Here is a 15,162-nt window from a genome sequence, read left to right on the forward strand (position 1 = left end):
GTGGGGAAAAGTAATTGGAAATTCATATTTTGTTGTTTTTTTGAATTTCCAATAAAGCCAAATCCTGAAAGGGGGTACCAGTAACTCAGGGTTGTGTACTCTGTTTATGACCATGTAAGGATTTCATGCTGGGCGGTTCCTTGAAGTTAATTTAGCTATTAGTACTGGGTACGGTTTTGTGGAGTCTTTGTAGGTAGCAAATAGGTTTAGTTCCTTTACAAGGAAAAGCTGAGGGAATAGTTGTCCTTTAGGGAACAATAAGTGAAACCAAACTTTCTCTTTCCAGGTTAGAAGCTGGAACATATCAGGAATGTTAAGCTTTGCCGTCCTTGATTTAGACAGAGGGATGCTTGAAAAGTTGAGTGAGATTAATTATTTTCTGTTATTACATTAAAGTTGCACTGTACATTTACAAGCACATAAACATTTTAATTTAATTTTTATTTTGTAGGTTCACAAAACAGCTTATTCACAGTAATTCAACTTTTCTGTACATTCACTGATAACTATTTATATGAATCCTTTGTTTCAGCTTTCTTCTTCAGTTTCCCAGATCCACTGTATTCTTCATAGTAACATGCAATGGTTACGGCAGCAGTTAAATTAGAAGCACTGCCTGACTCCACCTCCTTTTCTGTTTATACAAAACAACAGACCTTCTATAGTTCTTCTTTATCCAATTTCTTATTCACTTAAGCAACCATTTTCAGAAGAAATTCATTTGGCATGAAACATAAATTCAATATCTCTCTTCCTGCATGAGTCATTATTGATCTGCTGACCTGATGACCACTTCAACTTTTAAGAACAGTTATTGATGTGCCATGTTTTTTAATATTTGTGTAACAATGTAATAAATAAAAATAAGTGTGTATAATACATCATTAAAAAATAGCTAGTTAAGAAGAATACTGCAATCTGCAAGGGTTGAGGAGCATGCTGTGACTAACTGCAAATCAGTGTAGGCCAAAAATAAAAGACAATTTGGGTTTCCCAAAGTGCAATTTTGGTAGAATTTAGGGACTGAAAGTCATGTCTGCACTACTTCACAGCACTCCTGTGCTCCTGAAAACTAAGCCCTGCCTACCTGACCTGCTCTGCATTCTCCAAACCCAGAACTGAGCAGCTCTGGGAAGGTCCTCACTGTCATTCCCCAAATGTTCCATCTCTAGCATGTGAGGGAAGTCCCTGGAGTGCCCTCACCATCTCAACTCCAAGTTCAGAGTGTAAAAAGCAAGAGCAAGTAGATGGATTCCAGTTTTTCTCACCACTTTAAAGAAACTGATTCCATTCATAAAACACAGATGGAGGAGGAGGTATCACTAGTACCCACTTTTTTATGGTGGCAGAGATCATTCACCCAGAAAGTAGACGACTTGAGTTGCAGAATCCCTTTGGGCTGTCTTCCACCTCCTAAAAAAACCTACATAAAAGAAGTGAGGTTGGGGGCACACTCTAACCTTCTGTTGAAACTGGGCCTCTGTATAGAAAGAAACACAAGATTCATGGGGTCAAAGAACAAACAAGCCGGAGCTGACTCTAGGTGGGAGTCCTCGGTTGTTTCCAGCCCCCAGTGTTTTTATCTATTTTATTCATTGGCTCTTTAATGCAAAAGGAAGGAGGGCACTCTCCTGGGAATTGTGAGATGTATGTTTGAACCAGCTCAGGCTAAGAAAGTCCTACAAAATAAACTCCCCCCTTCCTGGAGGAGTACTTTGTCCACTAGGCTCTTCTAGGAAAAGTGCACACCTTTATCTCCTCCTCCAGTCATATCTTAAAGTAAAAAAGTGAGCTAGCTCCCATGTATCTTCAGTGTCTAAGTGAAGAAAGCAGTTTCCGGACATGCATCCAGTTTCACATAGGTCCTTGCCTCTAACTGGCACCTAGGCACCCAAGACTGGAAGGGATGCAAACAACCTCTCCTTAGCATTTCCTATTGGCTAGCGTAGCACCCCTTTGCTCAGTATGCCGATTTCTAAAAGTCTCATTCCAATGCACCTAACTTTCCCCATATAATTTATGGCAAGGATCAGCAATCTATGGCCCACAGGCCAGATTCAGTCTACCAAGTAACTGCATCCAATCCTGCTGCAGTGCAGCTCAGTCTGGTGATTTATTTTTTTTGCCACCCTGCTCTCTGAATTCCTCTGGCCCCAAATGTTTTTTTGTAGTGCTGTCTGCTGCCTCCCCAGCCCTCATCTCTTGCTGTGAAATTAGTCACTAGTGGCAAATGGTAGTGACAAAAATTAGTGGTAATGGGTAAAGGAAGAAGCAGCTATAGTAGGGGGATGTGAGAGTAAGGCAGCAGCCCTTCGCATGGAGTAGGAAGGACTGGGGTGAGAGCAGGTGGCTTGGAGTGGTGTCTGGGGAAACAGTAAGTGGCCTACCTTTGGACCTAGATGCCTTATTTTGGTCCACTGCTCCTTAAAGGTTGAAGAAAGCAGTCTCAAGCTGTGTTTCATATAGGCCCTTACCTCTAACTGGCACCTAGGCATCCAAGACTAGGAGGGATACAATAACCCTCTTAGAGTGCTTGATGGCTTGAAATGGTGCCTGGGGAAGCAGTAAGTGGCCTACCTTTGGACACAGCTGCCTTATTTTGGTCCACTGATCCTTAAAGACTGCTGACTCTGGCTCTATAAGGAATGTAGGTGCTCAGCTTAGGTGTGCATATTCCATTTTGAGCACCAGCATCCTATAATTTTAGGCATGCCAATACTGAGTGTCACTGGGTGCATCTACACATGCATTAAGGTGGTTTTCCTAATGCACATTACATTTAGTACCTCCAGCGTAAAATACTAAACAAATGCGCATCAGGTTATCTTAATGCACAGTAACAAAAGCGCACAGTTTTTCAGTGTCGTTTAACGCACAGCAGCCTATTTTATTGAACATTAGAGTAAGAGCATAGTTTTTTAAATGACACTTTAACGTGCATTAGGCTAGCGGGCATTATAGCACACCTGTAGATGTAGCCACTATGTACAAGCCTTTTGTTGGATCTGAGACTTACTAAAACTTAGGAATATTAAGACATATGGTAGGTCAGTAAACAGTGGTTTTCCTTTAGTAAGTGGGTAACTGTTTGCTCTTAAGAAAAGAAAAAAAGTAAGCTCAAAAACAAGATGCAAAAGGCAAGCAGGACTTTAAAAAACATGCAATTATCCTGACACTTGGGTCTTGTCTTAAGATATTGATCCACACAATCAGCAAATGTGAATTTCTTTGGGTAGTAACCTAGTTGACTACGTGCCTTGTCTATTCGAAAAGTGTGAGTGACAGCAATATTCCACACCTAAAAAAGAAAAGAACAACAAATTAAGTTGATGATGATTTATAATTTGAACAAAACATGATGGTGTAGGTGGCACCATGGAGTAAAAACCAAGAATCAAGAGCAGAATCTCAACAGAAGAAAACATTATTTAGGAACAGATTGTACCATGCAGCAGATGTGAGAACTACCTCTTGGCCAGCACCACGGCTGTCCACAGTTTAAGGTATGAGTTGTTACAGCTTAAGCTAAACAGCCAAGATTCTGTAAACTTGGGGCTATAACAGCTCATATCCTTTATGGACTGCTCACAAGTTGGGCTTGTAACATATATTCACCAACTGAGCACACAGAAGAACCTTGTGGAAGCTAGACAAAGGAGCAAGAAATAACCAATAACTGTTATAATGTGGTATAAATAATAATAAACTTTAAAGTAGAAATGAGATCAAAGGACCTTTTGCAGGATACGTTGACTTTTCATTTTAATTTGGAATAAAAACAAAGTGAAATATAGGACGTTCTGAGCTTTGACCAGCACTCTCATGGTGTCTGCTGATGATCCTGGTTTTGAGACTGTTTTTGTTCCTTTCCCATTGCTATGCACAGGTGGATTCATGAGGAGTGCTGTGGCACAGATGTACCCCCTCTTTCAGTCGACCATACCATGGGAACAACAGCCGGGAACTTTTTTTCAGTTCCTCAAGCCTCTGTGCTCAACGGCGCCTTCCCTCCATTCTCTCCCCCTTTCTCTTGCCCATGGCTGTTGCTGTCTCTGGCTGCCTCAGGGGCAGGGGTAGGGGTGGAGGTGGGAGCTCCACAGCTGCTGTTGCCCACTCCAGCTGGGCTCTGTGTAGAGCTGGGCTCAGCCAGAGACAGCAGCAGCAGTGGGTGCATCCCTCCTCCCTGCCACCCCAGGAGCAGGCTGGAGGGAAGAGACCTTACCTACTGCCACTGCTGTTACTGTTGCTGTTTCTAACCAAACCTAGCTCCACAGGCAGCCTAGCTGAAGTAAGTCATGAGTGGCTCTGGAGCTGAGCACTGACCTAGCTAGTCATCTGGGGACAGCAACAGAAGCAGGTAGGGGAGGAGGGCAAGATGTGCTGCTGAGCAGGAAGGGAAGAGAAGGGGGAGGGAAGACACTTACCTGGCTTGAGGGACTTAAAAATAATTCCCCACTGTTGTTCTGATGGCACAATGTGCTCACCCTGATGTAAGGGGGAGGCTGGGAGCTGGGTTGCAGCCACCACAGCAGCACAGGTCAGTATTCCTGCACGCCCCTTTCCAAAATCCTGGATCTACCCATGGACACCTGCACTTAAGCTGTTTTAAGAACCTCCATTTCATAAGCAGTTCCACAGTACAGGATTGTTTATTGAAAAAAAAAAAATCAGATGACAGTTAGATTTTCTGTTTGGTTTCACTTCTAGTCTCTGGTTGCTGCCTCTGGGTATCTGCCCTCTTGCTCTCCAAAGGGGGCTGAATTTATCAATTTATTACAGTTCTATGCTGCCCTTCCAGAAAACAGAATTAGTAGGGTAGCTTATAACAAAACACAAAAACTTACAAAAAGGGAGTAAAATATGAAAATAATAAAATATAACATAACAAATTTTCCCTGCCATCCCTATATTCAAAAGTGAGTCTTCACTCCCACAACACAGTCTAATTTCCAAGCCCCATGCATTAGTTTTGTAAAGAATGGGGTAGAAAACTGATGTCACAGAAAGGGTTGGTTTTGCAGAGAAAAGTGGAACTCTTCTCTATCTAATTTGTATGTTTCCACCCTCTGGCCTCTACCCGGAGAAGGTGTCTTACTGATGTCATATGTTTCCTGGAAAATTTGGTCAGAAAGTTAAAAAAACCTGTATATGTATACACTTAGACATTTACCTCATTTCTGGTCAAGACAGGTGTAAAACGAAATACGGGTTTCAGTGCCACGTGCAGATACTCCATCACTATGGCTATGCAACAGAAAGTTACATTATTAGAGCAATAACAGCAAAGTAAGAGCAACTGGGTGCAAGCTGTTGTGGGCAATATCCTACATTCTGGTACCTGCCCCATACTCCCCCACTGACACCCCAGGTTGCTGTGGGATTTCTACAGAGGCAGGATCAGATGCTTTGACACCATATAATTAACAAAGCATATAATTAACTCAGTGAAAGCTTGCACTTCCACTGATGTGGGGACAATTCCAAATGGTACAAAATATATAACAATTGTGTAGGAGTTAAACAAAGTGAAATGCTAAAGACTGCAACACTGTTAGGCAGATTACTGTTAACAGCAGCAGAAATAAAAGCTGTAATGCAACTAACAGAGCACAATAATCTAAGGTAGTGCTGTCCAACTTCTTTGCCAGTAAGGCACACACACCATAGGCACCACACCATTGGGGCCATCCTCCCCCACCCTGCCTCCCTGTCTGCAAGCTCCCCTGGCACTGTGTGGATGGGTGGTTCCTTACCACTGTTGCACTGAGTGTGCGGGTGGGCAGCGCCCCCACTGCTGTACTGTGCAAGCAGGCCAGTGGGTATCCTCCCCCTCCCCCCTCCCTGCCTCCTTGGCTGTGGACCCGCCTCTGCACTAAGCCATGGGCTCCTCTGGCACTGCAGGCTGTGCTGTGTTGCACCACACTGACCTCTGGAAAAAGAAGGGAGAGGGAGCCCTGCTCTAAGGTATTTTACCTGCTATATAAACAAGGAAAGCAGGAACACGAATCCATGGTTTACTGTGACCTAATTTTTCAAACTGGCAGGGATTTAAAAGAAAAAGAGAGTAAGAAAAAGGAATTAATATCAAATTGATGGACGTTAGTACAGCAAGATTATTGTTAAATAATACATTTGAACTTTTTTTCCGATTCATCTTACTATGGCCTTTATTTTAGTTTTTCTAACTGAAACCTTTGCCACAAACACAGATGACACCATTAGAGGTGATGCTATTTCCAAATAACAGTGACATGAAAAGAGAGGATTTCTTATTCTTTGGGTACAATCATGTTGCATTGCTTTCAGTGAATTTCACCTGTGTGTACTGCAGGGACCGTAGGACAGTTGCTAAACTCCAAGTCTGCTAGTTATGAGAATTTCATGCTGTTTCTGTTGTAGGTTTAAAAGAAACTTTAAGAGCATGATTCTCCACTGACCATAATAATGCATGCCTAAAACTCTGAAGCCAGTGGAAGGTTTGGGTGTGTGAGGAGAACAGAACATAGTTCTTATCTAACAAATAAATATATACACAAGTTGTTGATTTTCAGCACTTGTTTAGTGCTGAACACCCTCTAGATTAGTTATATGTTCAAGTCCCACACATAGTAGACAAGTATAATACATACCAATGGGGTTATCCATTCAAAAAACATGACATTCTCACCGTCATGTACATAATATGCCTGACCGCCCTGTTAAAAAAAGCAAAGAAAAAGAGAAGTTAGAAGCCAAACACTGTTTATGTAAAGGCATTTCCCCCGCTATTAAATATATCTTTACTGATTTTGTAAATAATATAGCAAGCCAAATAAAAGTAGTTAAGCTGCTTCCACCAGACTGAGTTCTGATCTCACAAAAGTTTCACACTGGTGGTAATCTACCACTGTACTTAGCTCTTATACTACAGTTTGTACAACCAACCTAATTCTTATAGTACTAAGGTTTTTCTTTTTTAATTTTCAGCAGGAAAAGTCATATTCCTCAGGGTGAATCCACTAAATTTGCAACATGGTTGTCATATTAATTAATACAATAGCTTATGGTCATGATGTAAGAATACTTAATTTTCTAATAAAAATAAGCCTTATTTGCATATAGCTTGGGGTATGTTTTATTTGAGCTTTGATGTTCCTGGTAATGCCCTTTGGCCTTCTGGAGCTCACGCGCTGGGCAGCCCAGAGGCAGTGGTGGCAAACACTGCCCGGCACAGCAAGCAGGGGGCCCGCAGCAACTGCCACCATGGCACAGCCCCAACAGGTGAGCCCAGAGCCAGCGCAGGGCCCAGGCTGACAGTGGGGGCACATTACAAGCTAGTGCGGAGAGTAGGAAAAGCAGACCCTCGCCCGCTCCATGGCTGGCACCCTGTGCTGCAGCCACTCGCAGCCCGCCTGGGGCTGCCTGTGCCCGCTCATGACAGCCCTGCACGGGCTGCGAGTGGCTGCAGCAGGGAGCGCAGGCCACCAGGTGGGGGAGGGGCTGCTTTTCCCTGCACTCAGCACCAGCTTGTCCCCAGCTGGGGAGCAGGGGGTCAGGCCTGCACACTGCCCCCCACCTGTACCGCAGGGCTGGGGGGCACTGGGAGTGAGTGGGTGCATGGGGCCCACACTGGTGTCCCAGGGCCAGCACCACTGGGGCCCAGAGTGGGGCGGCAGGAGTACAGGGTCCCAGCTGGCAGGGGCTCTATGGAGCTGGGCCAGCTCCCCCCTCTCCTTGCTGGCGCAGCCCAGCCCAGCTCCACAGACCTCTGCTAGCCTGCACCCCACTCTGGGCCCCACCGGTGCTGGCCCTGGGACATTGGGACATTGGTTCCAGGATGGTGACCAGTAGGTGGGGGCCCTGACATCTTGCTGAAACTGGGTAAGCAGCCCTCCGCCTGAAATAATTGGGATATGAGATATATAAGGAATGTGCATCAGGAACTAGGAGAACATCTGTTCACCAGAGCACCCAAAGGGAAAACAAGGTCTAATGGTCACAAACTGCTGGAAGACCGTTTTAGAGTGGACATAAGGAAAAACTTGTTTACTGTCTGAGTCTCCAGAGTTTGGAATAGATACCCTCCAGAAGTGGTGCAAGCACCTACTCTGGATACATTTAAGAAACACTCGGATGCTTCCAGCCTTCCAGCCTTAGGTCCCTTACAGCCCTAATGTCTATGAAATCTATGAAATGTATTGGAGTTTTCTATGCATGTAACATCAGGCAATACCAGAAGGGGAACATTTTCCACAAAAGGTTGCAGGAACAGTGACTGGCTCTGTCAGGGTGGGCAGCCTCCCTATTCCCAGCCTTCTTCTCCTCTCTCCTCCCTACTAGGGTGGGCAGACCATGCCACAGCATTTAGGGACTTTTTAAAGTCCATAAAGTAGGTAAAAATCCCCCCACCTCCCCTCCATGCTCAGAGGCATGTGTCCTCCCCTCCCCTTCCCACCCTTTTCTGTCTGCCACTGCCTCCACTGTTCAGAGGGCAAGGGGAGCTCCAGAACTACTTCTGCCTCGCTCCAGCTGGACTGTGTGGAGGCCAGGCTCAGCCCAGGACAGTGGTGGCAGCAGGTGGGTTTCTCCCTCCCTGTGCCTGTTCTCAGGCTGGCAGGGAACACCTGGTGGGGAGAGGAAACCCACCTGCCCCTGTCCCAAGCTGAACCCATGCCCCATACAGTCCAGCTGGAGCAGGCAGGAGTGGCTCTAGGGCCTCCCCTGCCCCCAGGACAGTAGCACCAATGGAGATGAGGAAGAATAGGAAGGGAACATACTTCTGAGCACTGGGGGAAAGAAGCGGGGAAATTCTTACTGCTGGAGGCTTGATGTGACCAGGCCACTGCTCTCTGTAATACAGCCCTGAGGTTCCTCATTGGAGGTTGCTCACCTAAAGGCTTATGCACCCAGAATCAGAGCTGACTTTTTAAAAAACAAATTATTCTATAATATTTGATAATGCTAGGTATATTTATTTACATAGTATTCCTACATTACCTTTGTGAGTCTTGTCTACAAGAAGGAAAAATGTAATGTAAGAACAAGATGCACCAAACTGCATTTTCAATGCAAATATTTGGCATGAAGAACTCAATGGTTTCTATCTATAAAACAGATTTTTATATCTGAAAGACAGAGAAATTTGATCTGTCTTCTTGAACTATATCAAACTGAGCAGGTTATTTAGTTGTTTACTTACAGCTCTATATCCCTTCTCAGGCGTTAGAGCTTCAGCAGCTAACAGATGAGCTTGTACAAGATTTCCAACATGAACCCAGTTCATCTGAGCATTGGGATTTCCAAACTTGAAGTTAAATAGTCTCCATTCAATATTCTTCTACAGAAACACAATAATTAAATAATTTCAGGAAGGGAAATTAATTTAGGAGTTTACAGAAGTTAATGGCTGAGTGACTCATTACATTGGTTTCTGCCAAAAAATAAAAAGTAATGCTGTCGTTGCAATGGAAGGTGTTATGAAATTGTGCAGTCTGTTGTGGCTGGAAATCTGCGTGTTGTTTCCAGAACTCTCACAGAAAAATTACGGAAAAAACACCCAAACCACAAGTGGGACAACATTTTTCCCAGAATAACCATTCCATTTATGACCTCACAATTATGGTCCTTAAGGAAAACCTATGCAATACCTTTAGAAGATGGACCTGGGAACAAAAAACATACTTTCACTGAACTCTGAAAACCAGGAACTTAACACAGACAATGGCTTTATGGTTCATTAGAATTTTAAACGATTTATCTTTCTCCATTGTTCTTTACTTGGTCTGTAACTGCTTGTTAACTTCTCCTTGCTCCACAGATTCACTATTTCCCTTATATGACTACATTCATTTGTACATTTTATACAAAAGTAATCGTTAGACGTGGTATTTAGCTTAGGCTATTCCTGATCCATTCCCAGACCTGAGGAAGGGCATTTTATACCTGAAAGATAGCCTAGCATTTCTGTCAACTACATAACTTGCCCACAAAGAGATTTTGCCAAACAAATCTTCCTTCTCATAAAAATGAAAAGATTTATTTTTCCTTTATTTGTTCACAAACATCCTAAATTTGGCATAAGGAAAATTTAACTAGATCTGTGTGTTACAGCTATGATCTAATTTATAATAGTAAACTAAGACAGGGCTGTCTAAATGGCTGCATATGGTCTGAGAGTGGTTAAATCATGGTCTGTGGACAAGTTTCTATACTAGAAAAATTAAATAATAAAATGGAAAAAATTAGAAAAAATAAAAAGGAACTTTTTTCATATCATGGGACTTTTATTACCATGAAATTAGTGGTACTAGTGTCTAGAGTATAGCTAGCTATTTCAGCTAATTATTTCCATTTCACCCACTTAATGAAGCCCATGAAAAAGATGGGAATAAAGATGTCAGCCTTCCAGTGGACAAAGCTGGACAGCTTTGAACTAAGATATCATTACAAGATTTGGCTGAAAAAAACCCTAAAATAATGTGGGATAAGCAGTTATACAAGCTTAGCCTTTCCACCACAGCAGGTCTCACTTAGGATTTCTCTCTCACGCAAAAGGGCAGATTTTTTATTTTAATTCTCTCTCCAACTATGTTATCTGTTACCCTGTATTATGTGTTCAGTCACCAAGCCCAAGATTCACATATGGCAGTGCTGAGTATTCCTGTGCCTAAAAGTAAGGCAGTGATGTCCCTGTAACTATGATGCTGTATGAAACAGGCAAAAAGTAAGAGTTGTTTGAGTAATATATTTTACTGGAGTAATTATAGATTTGGGTAGATATTAGATCAAAGTTAGCTGATACTTAGGTGTCTGGCTTTAAGAACATTATTCAAAAACTCACGTGCCAGAGGGTATATATGCAGACTCCCTGACACTCTTGAGATCATTGCCAGAAAACCAACTTGCCTACTTCCTCAGTTTCAGATTCTGAGATTGCAATAGGAGGGCTGATTTGTCTTTCCCAGCTACCACACTGCACTGGAGCCTCCTGAACATATTACCTCTGTGGAGCAGTTGGATGTTAGCTCAACATGTGTTAGGTAACGTGATCTGGAGAAGTCCTAACGTTGCTATGTTATAATGCCAACATCTGAAAATCTCTGCAATCTCAAAATCTGAAACTGAGGCAATGAGGGTGCTTTGCAAACATGTGTCACTATGGGTTTCTGGCATGTTTGAATGTGATGGTAGGGGATCCTTGACGGTATTCTCACCACCTCAGTTATGTGTTTGAAGCAGAGTAGGAGTGGGTCTCTTTCTGGCAGTTAACTTGACAGCTGTACAGAGGACCTCATTGATAGGGGCTACCCAGCTCAAGGAGGCAGGTGGCTGATATCATGGGGGGATTACAGGGCTGGCTGCCATTTTTGCAGGCTGATTGCAGTGGGGCCCCCACATGCTTCTGATTGGCTCAGAACTCAATTTTTTTCCTGGCCGTTGGGTCTTCCCCAGCCTCCACCTACACCCTGACATATGCAACACCTCCTGCTTTTTATCACAAACAATTTCCTCAGTGTCCACTACTTGGCCTGCCCTGGGAGGTTGCTGACTGTCTCAGGGTACTAAGGGGTGCCTGCTCCTTTAAGGGCAGAAACTGCCTAGAGAGAGAGCCTTAGGAGCCATGCCGAACCCCTGTAGGTGCAGGTTGCTGTGGTAGCAGGCTGAGGAGGAAATCAGCCTGCACCTGCACCTGGTCGGGTGACCGGACAAAGGCAGGGCTTTGAGCACATATAAATCCCAGGACCATATGAGGAAAGGCTGTGGGACCTGGGCCTCTTTAGTCTAAAGAAGAGAAGGTTGAGAGGGGATTTGATAGTGTCTTACTGCTATATCAGAGGAGTGCATCAGGAGCTCAGTGAACAACTGTTCACTAGGGCACCTCTGGGGAAGACTAGGACCAATGGATACAAGCTCCTGGAAGGGTGCTTCAGGCTTAATACCAGGAAAAACAGCTTCACAGTCAGGGTGCAGGGTGTACAATAAACTCCCCCCAGAGGGTGGTGCAGTCACCTACCCTGGTGGTTTTCAAGAGGAGACTGGACAGTCACCTTGCTGGCGTCACTTGACCCCAGTTGTCTTCCTGCCCAGAGCAGGTGAGCTGGACCCGATGGTCTGCAAGGTCCCTAGCAATCTATGACTCTATGAGTGTAGACCCTATGTTATTGTTGTGTTGTAGCCCAGGGACTTGTGTTTTCTGTTACTTAAACCGGTAGACAAGGCTAAGGCTATTGGGGAGGTCTCACTGGGGCACACGACAGTGTGGAGAGCCCAGCGCCAGAGAGGGCACAGTGACAGGAGGCCAAGCTAGATGAAGGCCTCAAAAAGGGACAATGTTTAATTGCCACCTGCAAGGTAAAGGGGAGACTTTGGAGCCACGCATCTAGCCCATAAGGCTTGGGAGTATCATAAGGCACCTCTTGAGTGTGGGACACAGTCAAGGGTCCAACAACCCACAGGGCTTAGAGAAGTCTGTCAGGACTGTGACCGAGCAGCAACCCAAGGGCAGTGTCTCAATTCATTATTTAAACCAGCAAGATGTGGCAGGAGAGATTAGTAGGTGCCCATAGGGTGGAGCTGGAACGGTCATGGGGCCCTAGGGACATCACGGCCATCCCTGGGGAGGCCATATCATGACACTGACGTACAACTGAGGCCTGTTTCCAGGCCTTTGCCCCCATTCTTGCCTGATTAGCAATGTCTAAAGATAATCTTTAGCCTTCTGTTTCCTTATCTGGGGTTATCCCAATCTCTTTCTTTGGTGTCTACCCCATTGAACCTCATTCCACCACTGCCCCTTGAGGCCCTCTTCACTTCCTACTGATTTTCCCTTTCAGGACTTCCTAATCCCTATCTCGGTCCCCTAACTGCCACTGGGATGGCTTTTGTTCCTGTGTGGTACTTAGCTCTTCCTTGAGGTTGGGTTTTGGGTGTGACTCTGCCTTTTCTGGGGTCTCTCCAGGTGTTCATCCCATCCTCCTCAACTCTGGCTTTCCAGCCTGTTTTCTGGCTATGGCTTCAGCCAATACCTCTCTTCTGGAGCATGTATCTGATTTACAGCGTGCCTGGGCTTGGCAGCCCTTGCTCTCCATTCTCTTGGTTTTGGGTATTTCACCTTCTGTGTGTAGCCTCAGCAGAACCAGTCACTCCTCCTGCCTCTTGTTTTGGACTGCTTGTTCTTTTGCTCAGTTGTCATGTCCGCCCATTTCACTTCTACCTGCTGTATACCATCTGCCACTATCAATATTCCAGCCTCTGGCCTGCTGGAAAGTTCTTCCAGTTTCTCTCTTAGTTGTTCCACCTTCTCCATATGCTGGCTTATCAGCTGGCCCCATTTCTGATCCAGGCACTCCAAGATCACTGGCAGGGCCTCTTCCCATATGGGTATAAGCATGAACGCTGCATGCCTCCTGAGGCTGGGGGGGCATGGAGACCATCCGCAGGCGGTGGTGGCATGGTGGCGGGGAGCGGGGAGCTTCCGCAGGTGGCCATGGTGGTGTTGGCGAGGGGCGGCCGGGTGGCAAGCTCTGATCAGTGACCACTCAGAGACACCACCAGCAGCAACAGCAGTGGCCAGCAGAGATCAGCAACCACCCACAGATGCCACCGGCAGCAGTGAGGGGGAGAAGGGGTGGTGAGCAGCAACTGTCTGCAGGCACCACTGGCAGCGGCTGCCAATCTCAAGAGGTGCACGTACATTTGCACCCCCTATGTGTTGCCAATGGATACAAGTCCTACCCCTGAGGGTCTATCCATCATGGTATTCTTTCCCTGTTGCACTGTTCCCATCTATATCTGGACTGTATCTTCTCCCCAAGCTGGCTCTTTTCCACCTCCACCCTTTGCAACTGGGTTCACAATGTGTCACTCTCCTTGGTTTTACTTCTTGCTTCTGCCTCGAAGGATTGCATCTGGTCCTACAACACACCTTCCATCTGTTCTCTGACTTTCTCCATTTCTTTTGACATGACCTTTCCCATCTCCTCTGACTGGATATGGCTTTGGATTAACTCTCTCCACATCTCTTGTTCTAACTGGAAGTATCATTGTTGCCCACTCTCCAGCTTGTCATGAAACTCCTCTACCTGATCCTCTTGACTCTGAAGTTGTTTCTTTATGGTCCCTATAAGGTGTTCTGATTCTTCAATCCATTGTGCAAAATCTCATTTAGTTATTTATTTTCCACTGCCTGGGCTGCACCGGCTTTGGACAGGTTCAGCATCAGTACCACCATCTCCTGCATTTTGTGCAACTTTTCGCTTTCTGTTTTTCTCAGCTTCGTTCAGGATGAGTTGTTCCAGCACTCAAGTTTTTTCAACCTCAACTGTAATCAGACGTCTGACTTCTTTGGGTCCTCCTTCCTTCTTTCAAGATTGCAAACTCAGTTCTAATTCAGACACTTTTGCCTTGGCCTGCTTGTTTTTGAACCTCACTATTTCTAGCTCCCTTTGTAAATGAGCCACTCTTTCCTCTACCTCATCTGCCTGCAACTGCCAGTTAGGGTCTCCTGCTCTAAAGCTTCCATAGTCTCTAGCTCTGCCATGTTGTTGTCGTTTTTTTCCTTATCCTCTCTTCCTTTTCTCCCCTCTCCACTGGGAAGAGGAACCCCCTGACCTAGGCCTGAAGTCTTTTTACTTTCAGTTTCCTACAGCAGTATTTTTTTTACCCTCAGCTCCCTCTCCTGAGCTCTAGCACTGCTGGCTTATGATAAGACTCTCAGGGTTCCTATACTAGCCCAAGGGTTCACTCCCCTTCTCAGGGTCATTGTTTTCTTCCAATGCACCAGTTGTCATGGGTCGGGGTCCTGAGGGTTAGCCATGAAGATTCGTAGATTCATAGACATTAGGGCTGGAAGGGACCTCGGAAGATCATCGAGTCCAGCCCCCCGCCCGAAGGCAGGAAGTCAGCTGGGGTCATAGGATCCCAGCAAGATAAGCATTCAATTTTTTTCTTGAAGGTGTTCAATGTAGGTGCTTGAACCACCTCCAATGGCAGGCTATTCCAGATCTTGGGGGCTCGGACAGTAAAGAAATTCTTCCATATGTCCAGCCTGAAACGGTCTTGCAGTAGTTTATAACCGTTTGATCTTGTCATCCCTTGGGGTGCTCTGGTGAACAAACGTTCCCCCAGATCCTGGTGGTCACCCCTGATAAACTTATAGGTGGCCATCAGATCACCCCTGAGCCT

General features: G+C 45.2%; 1 protein-coding gene across 1 annotated transcript in view; it reads right to left on the reverse strand.

Moving 5' to 3' along the window:
* Positions 1-408: 408 nt before the first annotated feature.
* LOC109314861 (putative short-chain dehydrogenase/reductase family 42E member 2) overlaps positions 409-15,162 on the reverse strand; it is a 38,409-nt gene continuing 23,655 nt past the window's right edge. The window contains exons 8-12 of the mRNA XM_019542218.1: positions 9,179-9,316; positions 6,630-6,695; positions 5,974-6,037; positions 5,171-5,244; positions 409-3,298 (exon numbers count right to left, since the gene is read on the reverse strand). Of these exons, the coding sequence (XP_019397763.1) occupies positions 3,095-3,298; positions 5,171-5,244; positions 5,974-6,037; positions 6,630-6,695; positions 9,179-9,316 (546 nt within the window). The 3' untranslated portion in view covers positions 409-3,094. The remainder of the gene's footprint in view (positions 3,299-5,170; positions 5,245-5,973; positions 6,038-6,629; positions 6,696-9,178; positions 9,317-15,162) is intronic.

The sequence above is a fragment of the Crocodylus porosus genome, unplaced genomic scaffold, assembly GCF_001723895.1.
Source record: "Crocodylus porosus isolate Cpor-Errol unplaced genomic scaffold, CroPor_comp1, whole genome shotgun sequence".
Classification (NCBI taxonomy): domain Eukaryota; kingdom Metazoa; phylum Chordata; order Crocodylia; family Crocodylidae; genus Crocodylus; species Crocodylus porosus.